This window comes from Sarcophilus harrisii, chromosome 5, assembly GCF_902635505.1.
Source record: "Sarcophilus harrisii chromosome 5, mSarHar1.11, whole genome shotgun sequence".
Classification (NCBI taxonomy): Eukaryota; Metazoa; Chordata; class Mammalia; order Dasyuromorphia; family Dasyuridae; genus Sarcophilus; species Sarcophilus harrisii.
The window spans coordinates 26308603-26328452 of record NC_045430.1 but is presented as its reverse complement, the minus strand read 5'-3'; the positions used below and the strand labels follow the sequence as shown (position 1 = coordinate 26328452).

The 19850-nt window shown below is 38.2% G+C and overlaps 1 protein-coding gene across 13 annotated transcripts in view; it reads right to left on the bottom strand.

Moving 5' to 3' along the window:
• ANKS1B (ankyrin repeat and sterile alpha motif domain containing 1B) overlaps positions 1-19850 on the bottom strand; it is a 1348113-nt gene that overhangs the window by 515839 nt on the left and 812424 nt on the right. For 12 of the 13 annotated variants that reach the window (XM_031941007.1, XM_031941002.1, XM_031941004.1 and 9 more), the window contains one exon: positions 13000-13106. In XM_031941007.1, the coding sequence (XP_031796867.1) occupies positions 13000-13106 (107 nt within the window). Of the gene's footprint in view, positions 1-12999; positions 13684-19850 lie in introns of those variants that run through there. The other variant, XM_023504399.2, reaches the window with a different exon arrangement.

Here is a 19850-nt window from a genome sequence, read left to right as displayed (position 1 = left end):
TGTGTATCTAATTTATATTTTAATATATTTAACATCTACTGGTCATCCTGCCATCTGGGGGAGGGGGTGGAGGAAAGGAGGGGAAAAATTGGAACAAGAGGTTTGGCAATTGTCAATGTTGTAAAGTTACCCATACATATAACCTGTAAATAAAAGGTTATTAAAAAAAGATAATAAATCATAACTTCATGAGCCCCACACTCAGTTATCCACAGTTTAAGCAGTTTGGGATAGCACAGTGCCTGATACATTGATGGTGCATAAAAAGCGCATGTTGACATAAATAATTGGCTCTTCCTCCAGCCCTCACACCAGCATCATAGTATTATGAGTGTGGTTAACTCAGTGATTTCCTGAACATCTGTGCTCTACATGGATCAGCCTATTACATTTCCTTACTTCATACTTCATTCCCATGATGTCAAAACTCATGTCTTACTATGACTAGTGGAACACAAGAGAATAATGGTATTTAGCTTTAATTTTGTACTTCTACGTTTGGAAAGCCCTAAATATGAAATAACAACTCATAAGAATATTTCTGCCGGCCACATTATTAGATCAGCTTTACAGATGAGTAAGCCAAAGCATTGAGGAGAAGTATGAGATTCATACTTGGTAAAGCAGACTTTTTTCATTGTACAGACACATCATGGCTAGGCTGTTCTCTACCCTGACTGTAATTAAACAATTGACTTTCTCTTAGGCTGAACTGAGATAGCAACAGATTTCAAATGCCAATAATTACAAGTGAGTTTACACAGTGGTAAGTGAGAACCCAGAGATGGGCTTTTTCTCTTTTCTTCTTTTCCCTCCCTCCCTCCCTCCCTTCCTCCTTCCTTCCTTCCTTCCTTCCTTCCTTCCTTCCTTCCTTCCTTCCTTCCTTCCTTCCTTCCTTCCTTCCTTCCTTCCTTCCTTCCTTCTTCCTTTCCTTCCTTCCTTTCTCCCTTCTTCCTTTCCTTCCTCCCTTCTTCCCTTTCTTCTTAATTAAATTTTATTTCCATATCCCCCATTTTCCCTCCTCCTATCTCCTCTGCCCTTCAATTGGAGAATTAAGAGAAACAACTCCCCTGTTACAAACATGCATGTTTGGTCAAAACAAACTCCTGCATTGGCTGTGTGTACATGCACGTATACATGGATATACACATCTAAATATATACATATATCACATAGATGTACACGTATACACACATATCACAATCTGCAATCTGAGTCTATCACCTCTCTATGTTGTTCTATATTGTTCTATACCTCTCTAGAACAATGCTGAGTGAAATGAGTAGAACCAGAAGATCATTATGCACAGCAACAAGACTTATATAATGATCAATTCTGATGAACGTGGGCTCTCTTCAACAACGAGATGGTTCAGACCAGTTCACTTGTGCAGTGATGAAGAGAGCCACGTAATCCCAGAGAAAGAACTGTGGGAACAGAGTGTGGACCACAACACAGCATTCTCACTCTTTCTGTTGTTCATTTGCATTTTGTTTTCTTTCTCAGGTTTTTTTTTCTTTTTGATCTGATTTTTCTTGTGCAGCAAGATAACTATACAAAAATATATACATATATTGGATTTAGCGTATATTTTTAACATATTTAACATGTATGGGACTGCCTGCTATCTAGGGGATGGGGTGAGGGGAAGGAGGGGAAAATTTGGAACACAAGGTTTTGCAAGGATCAATGTTGAAAAATTACCCATGCATATGTTTTGTAAATAAAAAGATTTAATTAAAAAAAGTAGAACATCTTTACAATATTGCTGTTACTGTATAAATCATTCTACTCATTTCATTTTGTATCTGTTCATACAAATCTTTCCAAGTTTTGCTGGAACCAACCCTTCATTAATGATTCTAGCACAATAGTATTTTCATCACCTTTATATACTTTTTCAGCCATTCTCAATGGATGGGTATCCCTTTAGTCTCCAATTTTTCATCACCATGAAAAGAGCTATTATAAAATTATTTGTATATAAGGGTTCTTTTCCTCTTTATTTCATCTCTTTGGAGGGTAGTAGTGCTCACTGGATCAAATGCTATGTATAGTTTAACAGATTTTTTTTTTAGTATAACTCCAAATTAATTTCCAGAACGGTTAGACCAGTTCTTAGCTCTATCTTCAGTGGACGTGTATTTCCATTGCCCCAGCTCTAGTGGTTGCTTCCTCACCTCCTTTTTATTATCAATGTTGTCAAATTGGTAGGTATGTGGGTGGAATCTAATTCATAATTGTTTTAATTTGAATTTCTCTAATTATTAGTGGTTTTTAAACCATTTTTATATGTTTGTTGATAACTTGGATTTCTTCAGTTGCATATGGTCAACAAGCAGCAACATTCTTACAGCCCAGTCAGGTTCATAGGCAGAGAAAAGCTTGGAAAGACTAGTTTTCATCTACTCCTGTACTGATGATGATGATGATAACAATTTGAATAGAGAGTAACCACTGGGCCTGGCGTTAGGAAGCTCTGAGTTCAAATTTAGCCTCAGGTACTTATTGGTATGATCCTAGTCATGTAAGCTATATTTGCCTCAGTTTCCTCATCTGTAAAAATGGGAATAATAATAGCATCTGCCTGCCAGAGTTGTAAGGATCAAATAAGATATTAATTGCAAAGAGCTTAAATATTGCCTGACATGTTTTATAAAAGTTAGTTATTATTGTTTAGGCTTTCAGGACTTCAAGGTCTTCACAATAACCCTGGGAGGAAGGTGATAATAATTTTTTTTACAGATGAGAAAACTAAGACAAAGAGAGGTGAATTGTCCAAGGTTACACAGCTAATAAATGTCTGAGATAGGATTCAAACTCAGGTCTTCCTGATTCCAAGTCTCTATCACTCTTTCTGTAGTACCACCTCACTGTACTCAGTATATTCAAACAATCTAATGGATATAGAATCTCATCAATGTTGATACTTCTTGCAAGGCAGGGCAAGGGTCAACCCAACAAAACCTGCCCATCTTGCCTCAATCTTTTTCATGTTCTTTCATCAATTTGCAGCAAGAAGATACCCAGTAGATTCTTTCTTTCTTTCCTTCCTTCCTTCCTTCCTTCCTTCCTTCCTTCCTTCCTTCCTTCCTTCCTTCCTTCCTTCCTTCCTTCTTTTCTCTCTCTTTTTCTCTTCCTCCCTCTCTCTCTCTCTCTCTCTCTCTCTCTCTCTCTCTCTCTCTCTTTCTCTTTCTCTCAAGCTGCCTTCTTGACCTTCTCTTATATCAATGGAATATTCTGCTCATCTTCTGCTCCTAATATATTGTGGATTATCTTTAAAAAAAAAAGTTGACTATACTTTTTTATTTTTTAGAGGGAGGGAAAGGGAAGGTATCCCAGGGTCCAAACTGGAATGTGCAACCCCCAAACTGCCCTTTCAATGATAAATAATCTTGATTCTTTGGCATTTAGTATGGCTTATTCAGCCTTCCCCTCTAGGGATGGATATGTGCAGAGGAATCTCCTTTCTTTTCATATTTTACATGTTTAATTTAGGACTTGGAATACTGATTATTTTATCAGGACATGCAACAGAGCCTATAACCATACCAATCTCTGAGGATGTTCTCAGTGCAGAAAATTTATATCATCAGCTCCATTAACGTGTAAAATGCATATGAAACATTGGAGGATGAGAGAGTTTCGATTAAATGTCTCATCATTTCAGATCTTACCCAGACATAGCCGATAAATAATGGGGGTTGCAGTCAGAATACTGGTGAGGTTACCTAGGACAAGACACTTAACAGCTCCCAGCCTTGATTTCCTCATTTGTAAAATGGCATTATAATAGTACATAACATTAATGATAGCTAACATTTACATAACATTTTAAGAAATGCAAAGCATTTTACAAGTGTTATCTCATTTGACCCTCACAACAATCTACGGAGGAGGGTATTGTTATCCCTTACTGATGAGGGAACTAAGAGAGACAGGGGGTTAAGTCACTTATGTAGGGTCACAAAGGAATAAGTAGTTAAAGTCAAATTTAAAGTCAGTTCTTCTTGACAATTGTACTCTAACCACTATGTCATCTAGTTATTTACCTCAGAGGGTGGATTGTGAGGATCAAATGGAATAAAAGAAAGCACTATATGTAAATCTCTCAAAAAATCATAATTTTTATGTTATACAAATGTAATGGAATATTATTGTTCTATAAGAAATGATCAGCAAGATGATTTCAGAGAGGCTTGGAGAGATTTGCATGAACTGATGCTAAATGAAGTGAGTAGAACTAGAAAACATTGTACACGGCAACAAGATTATATCAATTTTGATGGACGTGGCTCTTTTCAACAATGAGGTGATTTAGGCTGATTCCAATAGACTTGTGATGGAGAGAGCCATCCGCATCCAGAGAGAGGACTATGGGGACTGAATATGGATCACAACATAATATTTTTGCCTTTTTTGTTGCTATTTGCTTGCTTATGTATTTTTTCTTTTTGATCTGATTTTTCTTGTGCAGCATAATAAATGTGGAAATATGTTTAGAAGAATTGCACATGTCTAACCTATATTGGATTACTTGCTATCTAGAAGTAAATGGGGAAGAAGGAAGAAAAATATGGACTGGAGGGTTTTGCAGGGGTGAATGTTGATGACTATCTTTGCATGTATTTTGAAAAATGAAAAACTATTATAAATAAAAAACAAAAAATCTTAATTTAAAATGGCTCAGAGGTTTTTGGGTCACTGTATAAATAATGATGATGATGATACTATATGAACTGATGTCTTACAAAAAGCACTGTGACTTAATTAAAGAGTCTATGGTTTCTCTCTTTTTTTGGCCTTTAGATGCTTCCAGAATTTGTTATCTCACTGACATGCACAGTCTCTTCAGTGAGATGGTTGGCAACTTAGCCTCCTTTTCTCATTCCCCTGCATCTCATCTCTATCCCCCAAAACACTTTCCATAGGGGCCGATACAACAAGGGCATTTGTCCAGGTCTCATGACATTATTTGAGTACCCAGCATCCTTCACTTGCTTTTGGTTAATTTGCTCCCTTTTGGGGTTATGCATTTTGGGTCTATGCATCTTCAGGTACATCAGACATTGTTAATATGCTATTGCATGGAGAAGATTGGTGATTCATTGGACAGATTGTTGGAATGGAATTAAGAAGATCTGAGTTCAAAACCATTTGAATTCTCTCCAAGTCAGTTTCCTCATCTGGAAAATAGGGATGCTAATAACATCAATACCATAAGGTTATTGTGAAGATAAAGCAGAATAATTAAAAGAAGATAATTAAAGGATCATACATATGGATCAAAGAATTCAAGCAGAATCCCTCTGTTCCATTTAAAAAATGACACCAGGATTCCTAGTATTAAAATGACTTATGCAGGATGCCTCAGATAAGACAGAATTTGAAACCAGGATTTTTTTTGATTCCAAATTTAGCACTGTCTACCAGCAAGCATATGAAAGTCCCATATAGACCTCTCTTTCACTATCTCTCACAGAAATTCACCTGAATTGGGTTTTTCACAAGATACTGTGAAGTAGACATCATGTGAAGAAATTGTGTCAGATATCAACTGATGATCCTAAGGTTTGTGTGAGTATAGGTAAGTCACTTCAGCTCACTGGGCTTTAGTTTCTACATTTGTAAACAAAGGAAATTAGACTAGATGGTTTTAAGGAGCACTTCCAACTTGAAATCTCTGATTCTGTGATTTTATGAAAGAAAGTAGAATAGTTAAGATCTAGGCATGAGATGAATATGTTTGTTCAAGGGAAAAGATGTTGTAAAGTTGTTTTGATCATATCCAACTCTTTGTGGTTTTGAGGGGTTTTTGAAGTTTTCTTTGCAAAGATATTGGAGTGGTTTGCCATTTCTTTTCCAGCTCATTTTACAGATGAGGAAACAGGGTTAAAGGACTTGCTCAGGTTCACACAACTCGTAAATGTCTGAGGTCAGATTTGAACTTGGGTAGATGAGTCTTCCTGACTCCAGGGCTGGCACTTTAGCCACTGCACCACTTAGCTACCTACAGGGAAGCGAAAGAGGAAGATAGATAACTCAGAATAAAACTCTTTGGTGCTTCTCCAAGAATTCTAATCCAACCTAATGAATATTTATGGTAGGTGCTATTTAACTTCAATGAATAGTTTTCCAATCTCCACAGCCAATATGTGGAGCTGGCAATTGGTTATTATTGGGGAGGTAGAAATCTTTCCATATCTGAAGCAGGTTTTTGCCTGTCATCTGGATCACACATTTTCTTGAACTTTGATTCTGGTGGAGTTCCAGGGTCTTTAGTATCTTTGTCAACCTTCTCAGGGCAACCAAATCCTATCTCTGATGCCTACTAACTATGTCACCATGGGCATATTATTTGTATTCTCTTGGTCTCAGTTTCCTTTTATGTAAAATGAGGAGTATAGACTCGATGGCCTCTGGAGTACCTTCCTGTCCTACATATATGATTTTATAAATTGTTTGTGGCAAAGATAGGTTGCCTAACCTCACCCAGGTCACAATGTTAATGAGTGCCAGAGTTAAGACTTGAACATATGGTTTCTTGCCTCTGAGCCTAGCACTTCAACTTATTTTTAATGACTCAATGGAACAGAATATTCTGGGGTTCAGTGGAGTGAAATGACTTATCTAAGGTCATACAGCTAATAAGCTTCTTAATTAAGTTTCAAACTGAAGCCTCCTATCTCCAAGTTCAGTGCTGTGAGGTATTCTTGAAACCACATAAATTCAATTTCTAGATGACTTTCCCAAACACTATCTAAATAGTGTTAGATGATATGTCAATTAATTAATTAAATAATAAATAAGTATCTTTTAAACTATCTAAATCTAACTTCTGGATGACTTTCCCAAGATCACTTAGAAAGTAAATAGTTTCAGATGATGTGACAATTAAGTAGTTAAGTGATAAGTAACTACCTTTGAGACCATCTAAATCTAACTTCTAGAACAATTTCCCAGGATCACTTAGAAAGTGATGACAATGACAAGAGTTGTGTCAATTAATAGTTAAGTAATAAGTAAGTACTTTTGAGACCAATTAAATCTAATTTCTAGATGAATTTCCCAAGATCACTTAGAAAGTAAATAGTTTTAGATGATGTGTCAATTAAGTAGTTAAGAACTTCAGAAGAGGATTAGTTTATTGAAGGGTGGAAGTTAGGTTTATGGACAAGATGAGGATTGCTGGAAGATGAATAGTTTGGGTAGATGAAAGTGAGAATGATAGGCATTCTGGGGTAAGTGAGTAAAAGCTATGAGCAAAACATGGAGGCAAGGATGAACCCAGATATAGCACATGGTGACAGAAATAAAGGGAGGAACAAATAGACTAATATGAAAGAACAAAGAAAAAGACTAGTGGGGAATAAAATAGGATGGGCTGGTAGACATAGAAGCCTCTCGTATCATAGAATCACAGAATTTCAGTATTGGGAGAAAATGTGATGGTCATCTAAACCAACCCATCCTCAAAAGGAATCCCTATTATAATAATACATCTAATGTGTTATCATCTAGGTTCTGCTTGAGTGGAAACTACTTTCCAAAGAAGTTCCTTCACTTCCTTCACTCCAAACCTTTGAAATCTTCCGGAATTTTTTTTTTGATGTCTGCCCTACAGTCACTTCTTTGTAACTACCACACATCAATCCAGTTCTTTCCTCTGGGACCAAGTGTCACCACCATAGAATAATAATATCAGAGAAATTGAGGACTGGCCAAGCCATCGACTGTCATCTAGCTCAAAGCCTTCCTAAAAGGAAACTTTACTATAGCATACCCAATAAGTGTTGTCCAGCCTTGATATGAAGATCTCTTTGAGAGGAAGCACGTGATCTCTTAAGCAGTCCATACTCTTTCCTGATACCTTCAATCATTAGGAAGTCTCTCTGATTTGGAGCCTAAACAAACATCTCATCCCTTGAGTCTAAACCATCTTTCCTGTGATAGTCCTTCAGACTTCTGAAGATAGCTATCATGTCCTTTCTTGGCTTTCTCTTTTCCAAAGTAAACCTCCTCAGTCCCTTCAGCAGATCCCCACATGACATCATGAAGAAAGTTTTGATTGAAACTCCAGAGATGAATAAAGATGCGTGTCTTTGACACTTAATTTAAGCAGAATCTTTTCTGCTTAAATTATCTGAAGTCGTCAATGATGGCGCCCATGTAGACGTATGTCTGTACGTATGTGTTTGAAACTGATTGAGCAAACTGTGTGCACAACTATTCTGCAGACAGGAACACAGTTGGGGAAGACAAGCAGTGGGAAATGTTTCAAGATTCATTCTAAAGATTATTCAGGGAGAGGGAGAGGAATCCACACATCTGTAAAATCAAGTACAATCATCAAGAGCCTGAAGGAGAACTCAATAATTCATAGCAATTTAAAGATAAAAGGGAGTCCTTTTTCCATCCACGCACAAGAATTGGCATAATTCATCTTTCCTGGGGTGAATGGTGACTGTGTGGATATATTACTTGGATTTTTCACTTTTTTTTTCAAAGATCAGGCTCAGTGAGAGAATCTCAAGGCACTTGGGGAATGGTTTACCCCGTAGACCATTGATAGAAACCCACGAGTGCCCGATATCTAACTGTAAGCTGATTTAATTGGCACCTTTAACCAGTGAAAATGTTTGCAAGTAGAACATATTCATGTACTGATAGAATATGATGTTTCTATTAGTATTAATTACACTCTCTTATCATTCCCAGGTCTCCTCTAAACAGCTAAGAGAACCTGGGCTATATAACAGTTAATAGGAGCAGGGTGGTTGTTGCTTAGGCAACAGGACGAAGAGATGCGGGTCAGAATGTGCTTTAAGGGAAAAAAAACACACAAAACAAAAGCTGGACTATCTATCATGTGAGATGGAAATGAAGCAAATCAAACAGATTTTTTTGTATACGAATAAAATGTTTCAGGACAAAGACCAATCGGTCTATGTGAACTGACAATAACTAACTACATTAAGTTCCATGGGAATGGATGGATCTATATGTGTAAGTATGTATATATCTATAGGTGAGTATATATATATATATATATATATATATATATATATATGATATATATATTTGCATATACATATGTATATGTGTACATGCATTCATATACATATATAAATACACACACATATATAACAAAGAAATGATCTTCTGATGTTACAAGTAGCATTTAAATAGCACATACCAGTATGTTCAGTCCCACATGGAGATACCATTTTCTTATGTGCCTCACCTCATTGCCTAAATTACCTAAAATAGCAAGAATTTAAACTTTTTATGTCTTCTTAGTCAAAAAAGTTTCTTGAAGATAACTTATTCTAGCTCACTCAAAAAGGGTACTTACTTTATAGGGTTTTGTTGATTCATTAATTCAATTACATGGTATAGTAGAAAGAGAAGTGAATAAGAGGCCTTGGGTTCAAATCCTACTCTCGCTATATATTATCTGTGAGATCTTGAGCAAACCATTTAATCTTTATGAGCATCAATTTCTTCAACTGTAAAATTAAAGGGTTGGACCTTTATTTCATATGGTGCTATGGAGAGGCTCCAAAATCTTTTCTAGTTCTAGATCTTTGATCTTAAATCACTTCAACTTCCTTGCCTCAGTATCCACCTCTGCAAAATGAAGCTGTTGATAGATGACCTCTGATCCTGGGATCCCATGAATCAGGGTAGGAATGTCTTCTACGTGTGAAATCAATGCACTTAAGGTTTTGCAAAGTACTTAATGCACAATCTTATTTGACCTTCACAACATGGGGAAGGCAATGTGGTTATTATTGTCCCCATTTGGCAGATGAGGAAATTGAGTTTTTCAACAGGCTAAAGGACTTGGCCACGGTCAAAGAGATAATAAGAATGGTTTTTACATCTAAGTCTTCTGGATATGTAGTCCAGTCCTAGAGCTACCATGTTAATTGGGGAAAGAATCTGGAAAAAATCTCTAACCTTCATTGTGCCACAAATGTACATATATATGGCAGATCCTCAACCCCCCAACACATTACCACTTTAAGCCAAATGCTGTACAGCTTTCACATATTTCATTCACAAGTATCTTCCCGTGTGTCGCTGCCAATACTTATTTTAAAACCTGTTTGAGTAACCTTTCAGCTCAAGGCTTTAAAGAGGATCTCATCTTTACCCATATACATCCAAAGTTTAGATGTAAAGAATCCCAAATTACATTATAGGGGTTAGGATCTTCTTGTCCACCAAAGTATGTGAGACTTTTGGGAGCCATAAAAATTTATGGCTCTCTGGAAGTTGGTCTGACACACACACACACACACACACACACACACACATTCTGTTCTAGTCCAGGGCTAGACTGAAGAGTTTATTTTAAATTCTCTTTCCATTGACATACAGAGAAGAGATATGGAAAGGAGGAAGGGAGAAAGGGATGCAAGGAAGCAGAGAGAAAGATACAGGTAGAGACAGACAGGGAGAGAAAGGAGATAGAGAGAAAGTGTGACAGATACAAGACAAGAGAAGGATTGAGATACAAGAGAAGGACACTGACAGGGAGACGTCAGAGGAAATGGAGGATGAGAGAGGAAGAAATAGAGACCTTTATCTACATTGTCTAACTAATTAGGCAAGAACAGAGGGACACAAGGAGAGAGGGAAAATAAGAAAGAAATGGGGAAAGAGAAACAGAGGGGGAGAGATTGAGGGAGAAAGATAGTGGAGGGAAGAAGGAAGGGAGACAGAGAGAGGGAAGAAGAGAAGAAGAAAAGAAGGGAAAGAGGAGTGAAGGAGAGAAAGGGGAGGGAAGTAGAGATAGCAAGAGAGGGGATATGGAGAGAGAAGCAGTCTAGCTGTAGTTACTATAAACATTTGAAAATGCATCCATCCAGCTGATTTGCCAATTCCTATAATTCTCATTGCTGGCCATTAAGAGGGCTAGACTTGACGAACACACAAGGAGAAACGTTTGTCCTTTTTTCGCCTTGTCACAGAAATGGCTAAAACCCATTTTCCACTTATTTTTCATTTTCAAAGTTCTAGGACTGGAAGAACCTCAGCAAAGAAAAGCTGTGGCAGTTGCAACCGCGCTGCTAAGATTCCAAGCCCAGAAGGGACCCAACAAATACCATCACATGCAAGTTTTCCAGCCCACATGTCAGACTACATTTGTACACTGCTCTCCCTGGCAGACGTTGCTCGACAAAACATGTCTTTTAAAAAACAGGTGAACATTTATTAATGGAATAACCAAAAATCCTATTCAAGTCAGCATTAAACTTAGAGGGAAAAATGATCATGTGCGTACAGACACACACACACACACACATTTATTTATTTAAAAAAAAAACAATGCCAGGTGTCAGGCATTTCCCCCCCTTTTTTTCCATTTGCAGTTTTGATAGCAAGAAACTGCAGGTGTCAGGCCTGTCTAACATTTCACTAAGAAACAGTGTCTGGGATTATAGTTCTTAGAATGTTATTAATCCCAAGGGCTGTGTGTGTGCCTCGTGCCTATAACATAGACATAGCACTAAATTTAGAGCCCTGACTGCATGTGGTAAGACCTTAAATACAGGGAAAGTTAACAAGGGCTCTGACGTAGCTTTACAAGTGGGGTAAAGGCTCTCAGCCCAAGGGAAACTGATGAGCACTGGAGGAGGTAGGGAAATGACTGGGGGCTGGGCAAGCAGCCCACAAGTTTCTCCAACCCCCATCCTAACCTATATTCTTCACGGTGGGGATTTTATATAAATCAGCTTTAGATAACATGTGGCTGGAGAAATCACTAGTGCTTGGAACTTGGACTGATGGAGAGATCATCAGTGCCTTCTTCTAGAGGAAAGGTTCTTGACTCGGGATTCATGGACTCCTAAGGAGTCCGTGATTAGATTTCTAGAGGTCTATGAACTTGGATGGGAAGCAAAACAAAACAAGACATCATTCTTTTTTGCTAACTTTTTATTCATGCTGAGAAGGTATACACAGCTTTCTCTGGATCACTAAAGGGATCCAGGACAGAAACAAGGAGAAGCAGCTCTTCTCCAGATATTAACCAGCCCAAACTGGGAGAGCATTATTTCCTTCTTAAAGGAACACACAAACTAGGAGAGCCCCTATTTCCTTCCTGAAGGAACACACAAACTAGGAGCGCTCCTATTTCCTTTCTAAAGGAACTCACAAACTAGGAGAGCCTCTATTTCCTTCTCAAAGGAACACACAGACTAGGAGAGCCTCTATTTCCTTTCTAAAGGAACATACAAAGTAGGAGAGCCTCTATTTCCTTCCTAAAAGAACATACAAAGTAGGAGAGCCTCTATTTCCTTCTTAAAGGAACACACAGACTAGGAGAGCCTCTATTCTCTTCCTAAAGGAACACACAAACTAGGAGAGCATCTATTTCTTTGTCAAAGGAACACACAGACTAGGTGAGGCTCGATTTCCTTTTTAAAGGAACACATCCCTATTTACTACCCAGTCTAAGGGAATTCTCTCCATAATTAACCCTCCGGAGCATCAAGCCCGAAGAGGGTTGACTGAAATTTGAAACCGGAAAGACCAGTCATCTCGCACACCTGCCCCACGCCACACTGAAATGCTAATGCTTACATGAAACAAGCTTTCACGCTGCTGACTGTAACCAGAACTACCCAAAAGCAGGGGGGATTATTGTTCCCGTAAGACTGTTGCGAAAGGGTTATTTTCTAAAAGTGACCATCAGACAACAAGGGGACAAACGGTGGTCTGAACCTTCCTCTCCCCGCCTGAAAATATCCCCGTGGCCGGATGGGTCCCAAGAAGCACATGGGTGGGCAGCCGCATCCAGCAGCCCTCACGGCTGTTTATAGCCCGATCCTCCACGAGCATTTAGTTGCAAACAATAAGTTCCTCCTAAGTGGCCCCGCCGAGGGCAGAGGGACCGACGGGATGGGGGCTCGGCTCAGAACCCCAACGGAGAGAAAGCCCGGTCAGACAAAAGGCAGCCACCTGAACCCGGACCCCGGAGCTCCTTACCATGAATTGCACGTTGTCGAATCCATTGGCTATCAAGTGGTTCTCGTACTGAGGTAGCCCGATGTTCTCCAGCCATTGTCCCACCGTTTGGACCGGGCATCGGGGTCCTGCAAGAGGGTGGAGAGGGAAGCGTTTAAGCAGGGAGTAGCCATCCACGGGGTAATAGCGGTAGTCCTGGGCTGAGAGGTGGCATTGCCACATCATGTTGTGCGGAAAGTTGCTGTCATAGGAGCCCGCCAGCTTGACAGATAAACGTTGGGGTTGTTCTCACGAGAAAGAAAAGTCAACAAGAAAACATAGTTTTTTTTTTTTGCTTGTTTGTTTTGGGGTTTGTTTGTTTTTGCACCCGGGAAGGTTAGCGCGAGAGAGCAAGGCTGTTCTCACATAGTAACCAAGGAGCGGGGACTGCGGATCGATGTCACACCGGGGCCCCCCAGCTCCCAGAAAGAGCCAGCATGTCAAGCCTCCAGCGCCGGCTGGCAGCTGCTCTCCGCTTCTCGGGGCTGCGTGGAACACTCCACAGTGAGCTCTGGCAGCGCGAGCAGGCAAGACTTCTTCCTCAGCCAATACTCCTACACTCATTGGTATTCAGCTCCATGCTCCTGGCGCCCCCCTCGCTCCGCTCCCCTTCATTACCCAGCCCAGGCTACACCTCCCATTTTCAATAATAGCCATCAGATAAGGCAGATTTTGTGTGTGTGTGTGTGTGTGTGTGTGTGTGTGTGTGTGTGCAAGCTGTAAGCCCCGCTCCTGCTGCTGCCGCCTCCTACACACCCATCCAAGCGTCAATCTTGAATGATGGGAGCAGTCAAAACAAATGCAGAAAATAGCTAGATTCCCAAGCGGACCCCGGTGCTTCGATCTCCATCGAATCTTAAGTCCGGAGGTTACACATTTCGGGGTGCGTGTGTGTGTGTTCTGATCTCTCCAAAGGCACAAGGGGATGTAAAGCCTTCACTAGAGCCTAGAACAAGGTTCACTACGCGGTGCTTTATTGGGGGGAAATGCAATACAGAGAATTGTTATCTGATTTGGAAGCTCTGCTTGACACTTTCGGGCAAATACTATTCATTTTCTTTTCATGATTCAAAATGAACAGCGGATGTTGTGGAGCTTTTTTTTTTTTTTTCTCCATCTCCCTCCACCCTCCTCCTGAAAATTCTGCAAGGTATAAAAACTTACAAGTGACCCTTGAGTCAAAACAATTTATTTCTCAGCTGTGAATTTTCAAGCTCATAAGATACTATGACTTCCTTTGGATGTTTATACTCAATCTGTTGGGTGGGGTAGTGTTACTACTGTAATCTAACTAAAAGGGGTTTTGTTTCCTGCTGGTAAGAGGTAGGCGGGGTATAAGGGTACCCTGCTGGTAGAAAGGTGCAGGATTTGTATTAGACACTTAGTGCCTGTGTGACCAGAGAGAAATAACTTGCCTTCTCTGGTCCTCATGTTCATCAGCTACTAGAAAAGGTTAGAGTAAAGGTCTGAAGTGCCTTTCCAGGTCTAGTCCTTAAGGTCTATATCCTAAGCATTGGAAAAATAGAGACCTTAGCTCCCAAAGAATTCAAAAAAGTATAGAGGTGAGTATCTGTTATAAGAGGAAAGGCTGCTCCCCAAAAGTAGGAAACCAACTGCTTTGCAAGGCATTCTATTTCAATGGTGGAAGCTCTAAATATTGGGGAAGTTCTTTATCTACATCCTTATTTCCAAAGTCTTTCTTCAACTTTGCAAGGCATTTTATTTTAAGGATGGGGAACTCTAAATATTAGGAAAGTTCTTCACATATCATATTTCCTGGGCACAGGAAAAATAAAGAGATATTAGCTCCCAAAGGGTTCAAAAAGTATAGAGGTGGATATCTGTTGAAGAGCAAAAACTACTTCCCGAAAGTAGGAAATCAATTGCTTTGCAAGGCATTCAGTTTCAATGGTGGGAAGCTCTAAATATTAGGGAAGTTCTTTATATACATCATATTTCCAAAGTCTTTCTACATTAAGACTGCTGTTTGGGGAAATACCCTATTTACAGTTACCCTTCAATGAAAAAACATTTTTACTTTAAGCTTTAATAGCTTAAAAATGCATAAGACTTTTGGACACCATGGATTCAGTCAAAATTCTCTTCCTATAATTTACACCCATTAGCCCAAGTCCTCACTTCTGGGGCATTAGAATATTTACACCTATTTATTTAAAACAATCTTTTTGTTTCTTTGTAAGGTAGTTACCTTCTATCTTTCCCTACTTTATGGTAAAATAGATAGGTATACTGCCCACAGAGCAAGGAAACATAGTTTTCAAATTCTTGTTAACTGCTTAATCCCAACTACTTGACTCCTTTAAGTCTTCCTCATCAATAAAATGGGATAACAGCAAGAGTAGACCTTTATATAATGCTTTACATGTATTATCTCATTTAGACCTCTCTAACAACTCCATGAGTTGGGTGTTTTTTCCTTTACTTTAGTTACATCTATGATTCTACTCCTACAGAAGATTCCCTTTACCAACACAAATAGCCAGCTTTTGTGCAACTTACAGCCTTGAAGAGATTTCCTTTGTGGCTCTGAGAGGATAAAAGATGTGCTCTAAACCCAGGGTTTTCTGACTCTGAGGCCAGATCTCCATTCAGTACATAACACTGTTTCACAGCCCTGTGACTTAGCTACTTAACATGTTACGGATAAGAAAACAAAACAACAGAGAGTCTCAGGGAATTTCTCAGGTTCACATAATTAGTGTATATCAGAGATGGAATTTGAATCTGCCTTCCTGGCTCTATGTCCAGAAAGCATCCTATCCATTATGCCATATTTTTTTTTGTTGTTAATTTGGGTTTTGGAGTCACTTCCAACTCTCTGTGATCCCATTTGAAGTTTTCTTGGCAATGATACTTGAGTGATTTGCCATTTCCCTTTCCAGTTCATTTTACAAATGAGGAAACTGAGGCAAACAGGGTCAAGTGACTTGCCTAGAATCATACAACTACTAATTATCTGAAGCTGGATTTGAACTCCTGAAGAGTTTTCCTGACTATAGGCTCAGTATTCTATGCAATATGACGCCTCCTAGCTGCCTACTATGCAGGACTATTTTAAGGAAAATGCTTTGTAAACCTTAAAGCAGTATACAAATATAAGTTATAGTCATTATTATTCTCATTGTTGTTGATGTTGCTGTATTGTCATTATTGTATCACCAGGATTCTTTCAAGTAACTCCCATATGATATAGTTTTAAATGTCCCTAATATCCCTGTTTCCCTCCTCTAGACAAGTTTCAGTTGATCAATATCTTTTCCAAAACATGGCACTTATAATAGGACACAGTATTTCAAATATGGTCAGATAAGTCAGTGTAATGAAAGCCTGTTTTTTTTTTCCTTAAGGACACTAAACTTCTGTTAATTCATCCTAAGATTGAAATAGTTTTTTTGGCTGCCATCTCCTACTGTTGCCTTTAGATGAATTGGCAGTTCACCAAAACTCAGAGGTTTAAAAAAAAAAAAAAAATATATATATATATATATATATATATATATATATATATATATATATAAATTGTTCTACACTTAAATCCTCCCCATCTAGTACTTTTATGGTTTACTTTTATTTAGCATTTCAACCGTAAGACTTCACCTTCACTGCTATTAAATTTCATCTTATTAGAACTGGCTTACTGCTCCAACCTACTGATTTCTTTTTGGATCATGATGCTGCCATCAGTGTTACTCCATTTGCAAATCTGAGAACGTGCCATCCATGTCTTCATCTGAATCAGTGATTAAAAATGTTGAACAGAAATGAACCAACCAAGGTCAGAAGCTTTTATTAGAAACCTCTATCTAGATTAACAATGATCATCACTCTTTGAGTAGAATTACTCAACCATTTTCAATCCAATAAATGACCACCATCCAGATCATATCTTACCAGTCAATCAGATAGGTTTATAATTCTTGCCTTGCCTACTTCATAAGATATATGTGAAGATTTAATGATATCTTTGATGTGAAAGTCAAGTCACTCAATAAACATTTATTAATATTATGTGCCAAATGCTCCGCTAAGTGTCAGGGATACAGAGAAAAGCAAAACCACAGTCTCTGTCCTTAAGATACTTACAGTCAAATGGGGAGGAAACAACACACAAACAACTATGTACCAATAAGATGTAGACAGAATAATTTGGAGATAATCTCAGAAAGGAAGGATTGAATTAAAGGAGGACTGGGGAAGAATTCTTGCAGAAGGAAGAATTTTACTGAGATCTGAAAGAAGTAAGGAAACTAGGAGGTAGAAATGAGGAGGAAGAGCGTTCCTAACACAGTAGAAAGCCAAAAAACATGCCAGAGTTGGGAGTATCATGTGCAAGGGATTGCATGTTAAAAGCAAACAAAGCAAAGAGATTAATGTCATTGGATCACAGATCACATGTAGAAATCTATCTACTGTAAAATATCCATGTGGGCACATGTATGTATATATAAATATGCATAACTAGAGGAATATACATAATTAAATAATAAAAGGTAATAGTGCTACATATAAGGTAATGCTGGTAAAGTGTTGGGAAGCAGTTCAACTGTAGGTTAATCACAGAATCTCAGAAGTGGAAAGAATTATGGAGGTGAAAAGATCATATGCAAATGAGCTTCAATTTTCACTGTATATCTATATCTATCTATATTTTCCTTGCCTGCCTGCCTTCCTTTCTTCTTTCCTCCCTTCCTCCCTCCTTTCTTTCTTTCTTTCTTTCTCCTTCCTTCCTTCCTCCCTCCCTACCTCCCTTCTTCCCTCCCTTCCTTCCTTCCTTCCTTCCTTCCTTCCCTGTCTTTCTTCTCTGAAAAAAAAATAGTCTCCCCTAGTAGAATATGAGTTCCTTGGAGTTTTTTGCCTTTCTTTTTATCCCCAAAGTTTGACACACATGACTCACTGGTTACTAGAGTTGTAATTAAATAGCCAGGGACAGTGCACAGCACAGTGGAGTCAGGAGGACCTGAGCTCAAATTTGCTCTCAAATACTTACTAGTGACCCTGGCAAGTCACTTAATCCCAATTATGAAAGGCAGACAGAGGAGGAGGGGGACAAAGCAGAGAGGGAGGGAAGGAAAGAGAGAAAGGGAAGGAAAAGAAGGGAGGGAGAGAGGAAGGGAGGGAAGAGAAAGAAAAAAAGGAAAAGAAGAAGAAAGAAAGAAGAAAAGAAGTTAAATATCCAGGCTCATCTAACTCCAGCTTTTTAAATTGTGGGTAATGACCCCACATAGGATCTTGTAATTGAATTTGGGAGTCATGGAACTATGATTTATTATCAGTAAATGTTTGATTTATCTGCCTATTTTATATACCCATTTGCCCAGGGTCACGTAAACATTTCTCAGGTGAAAAGGGGTTGGGAGTGGAAAAAAGTTTAAGAAGCTCTGATTTAGTCCAATCTGTATCTCAGCTAAATAACCTTTTACAAACCTTTACAATTCCTATGGCAAGATTTCTGATTGATTCCTAATTCTGTCATATAATCACTACATTAGCTTCTACTTTGCTATCTACATATCTGTCATGTATGGCTTAGTTGATCCATCTGCCCCCAGTCTCTCCCCTTCGCAATCCACCTTCCTCCCATCCAGCTGTCCTATTGATAGTCCTAAAGCACACAGTTTCCTGCATCACTCACCCAGCTCAAGAAGCTACCATGGCTCTGTATTTCCTGTAAGAATAAATACAAATTTCTCCATCTGACATTTAGATATCTTATACTCCAACTTGGCTTTTCAGACTACTTTCACTCTACTTTTCCCTTTCATGTATTCTACTTTGACCAACTTTACTATTAACATATATAACACTGCATATCTTACCTTCATCCTTTTTTTATACACTGCCCTTGATGTCTGATATGCTCTCCTTTCTCATTTATACTCCTACAAAATCCTCTTAAGACCCAGTTCAAGTGGCTCATCTTACAAATTCCTTTTCTTATTTCCCCATGATTGCTATTACTATCCTACTCAAATTATTCTAAAAACCCTTTATAGATATTATACATATATGCATGCATTGTAATTTATATATTCTATATTAATCAAAATATAGCTTTAATATTACTTATATAATAATAAACTTGATATATTACACTGATTATATATTATATTGCATGTATATATATTAAATATTTATATTTTAAATAACATAATATATTGCATCATCACATGGAGAACAGAATATGTATAACATATTACATGTAATGTGCCTTACACTGCTCATGTGTTACATGTGCGTATTATATATTTCATTTGTTAGACATTAAATAATACAAAACCCTATATATTATCATATAAGGACTAGAGCTGTGATTTCATCACAAAGAGCTACTAAAAGAAAAAATTTCCTCTATTCCATGTAGAGCTATACCTTTTCTACAATTTATAATCTCGAATATATTATCTGTATGCTATGTAGAATATATAATATCTAATATGAAGCTCAGAGTAATTTCAGAAGGAAGAGAATATCATATTATTTTTCTTTATGTATCAAATAGGAAAATGCAAAGAGAAACAGTTGTATATATTGTCTGTAGTTATCTAAATATTCCCTGTTTTGTGGTGGGAGAAGGGTCAGCGACCTGTTGGTCAAGACTGTGTTGCAAGTGGCTAATATAATATCTGTTATATAGTAGGTGCTTAATAAATGCTTATTGAATTTAATTCAGTTGAAGTATGCTTCTTTCACCCAAGGCATTCCTTAGCTTCCTCTCCTATCTTTCTGTTGGCCACAAATGTGATAAATATACTATTGACTGTCAACCAATTTATTGATGAAAATATTAAATGAAATGTGAGTAAAGGAATGGG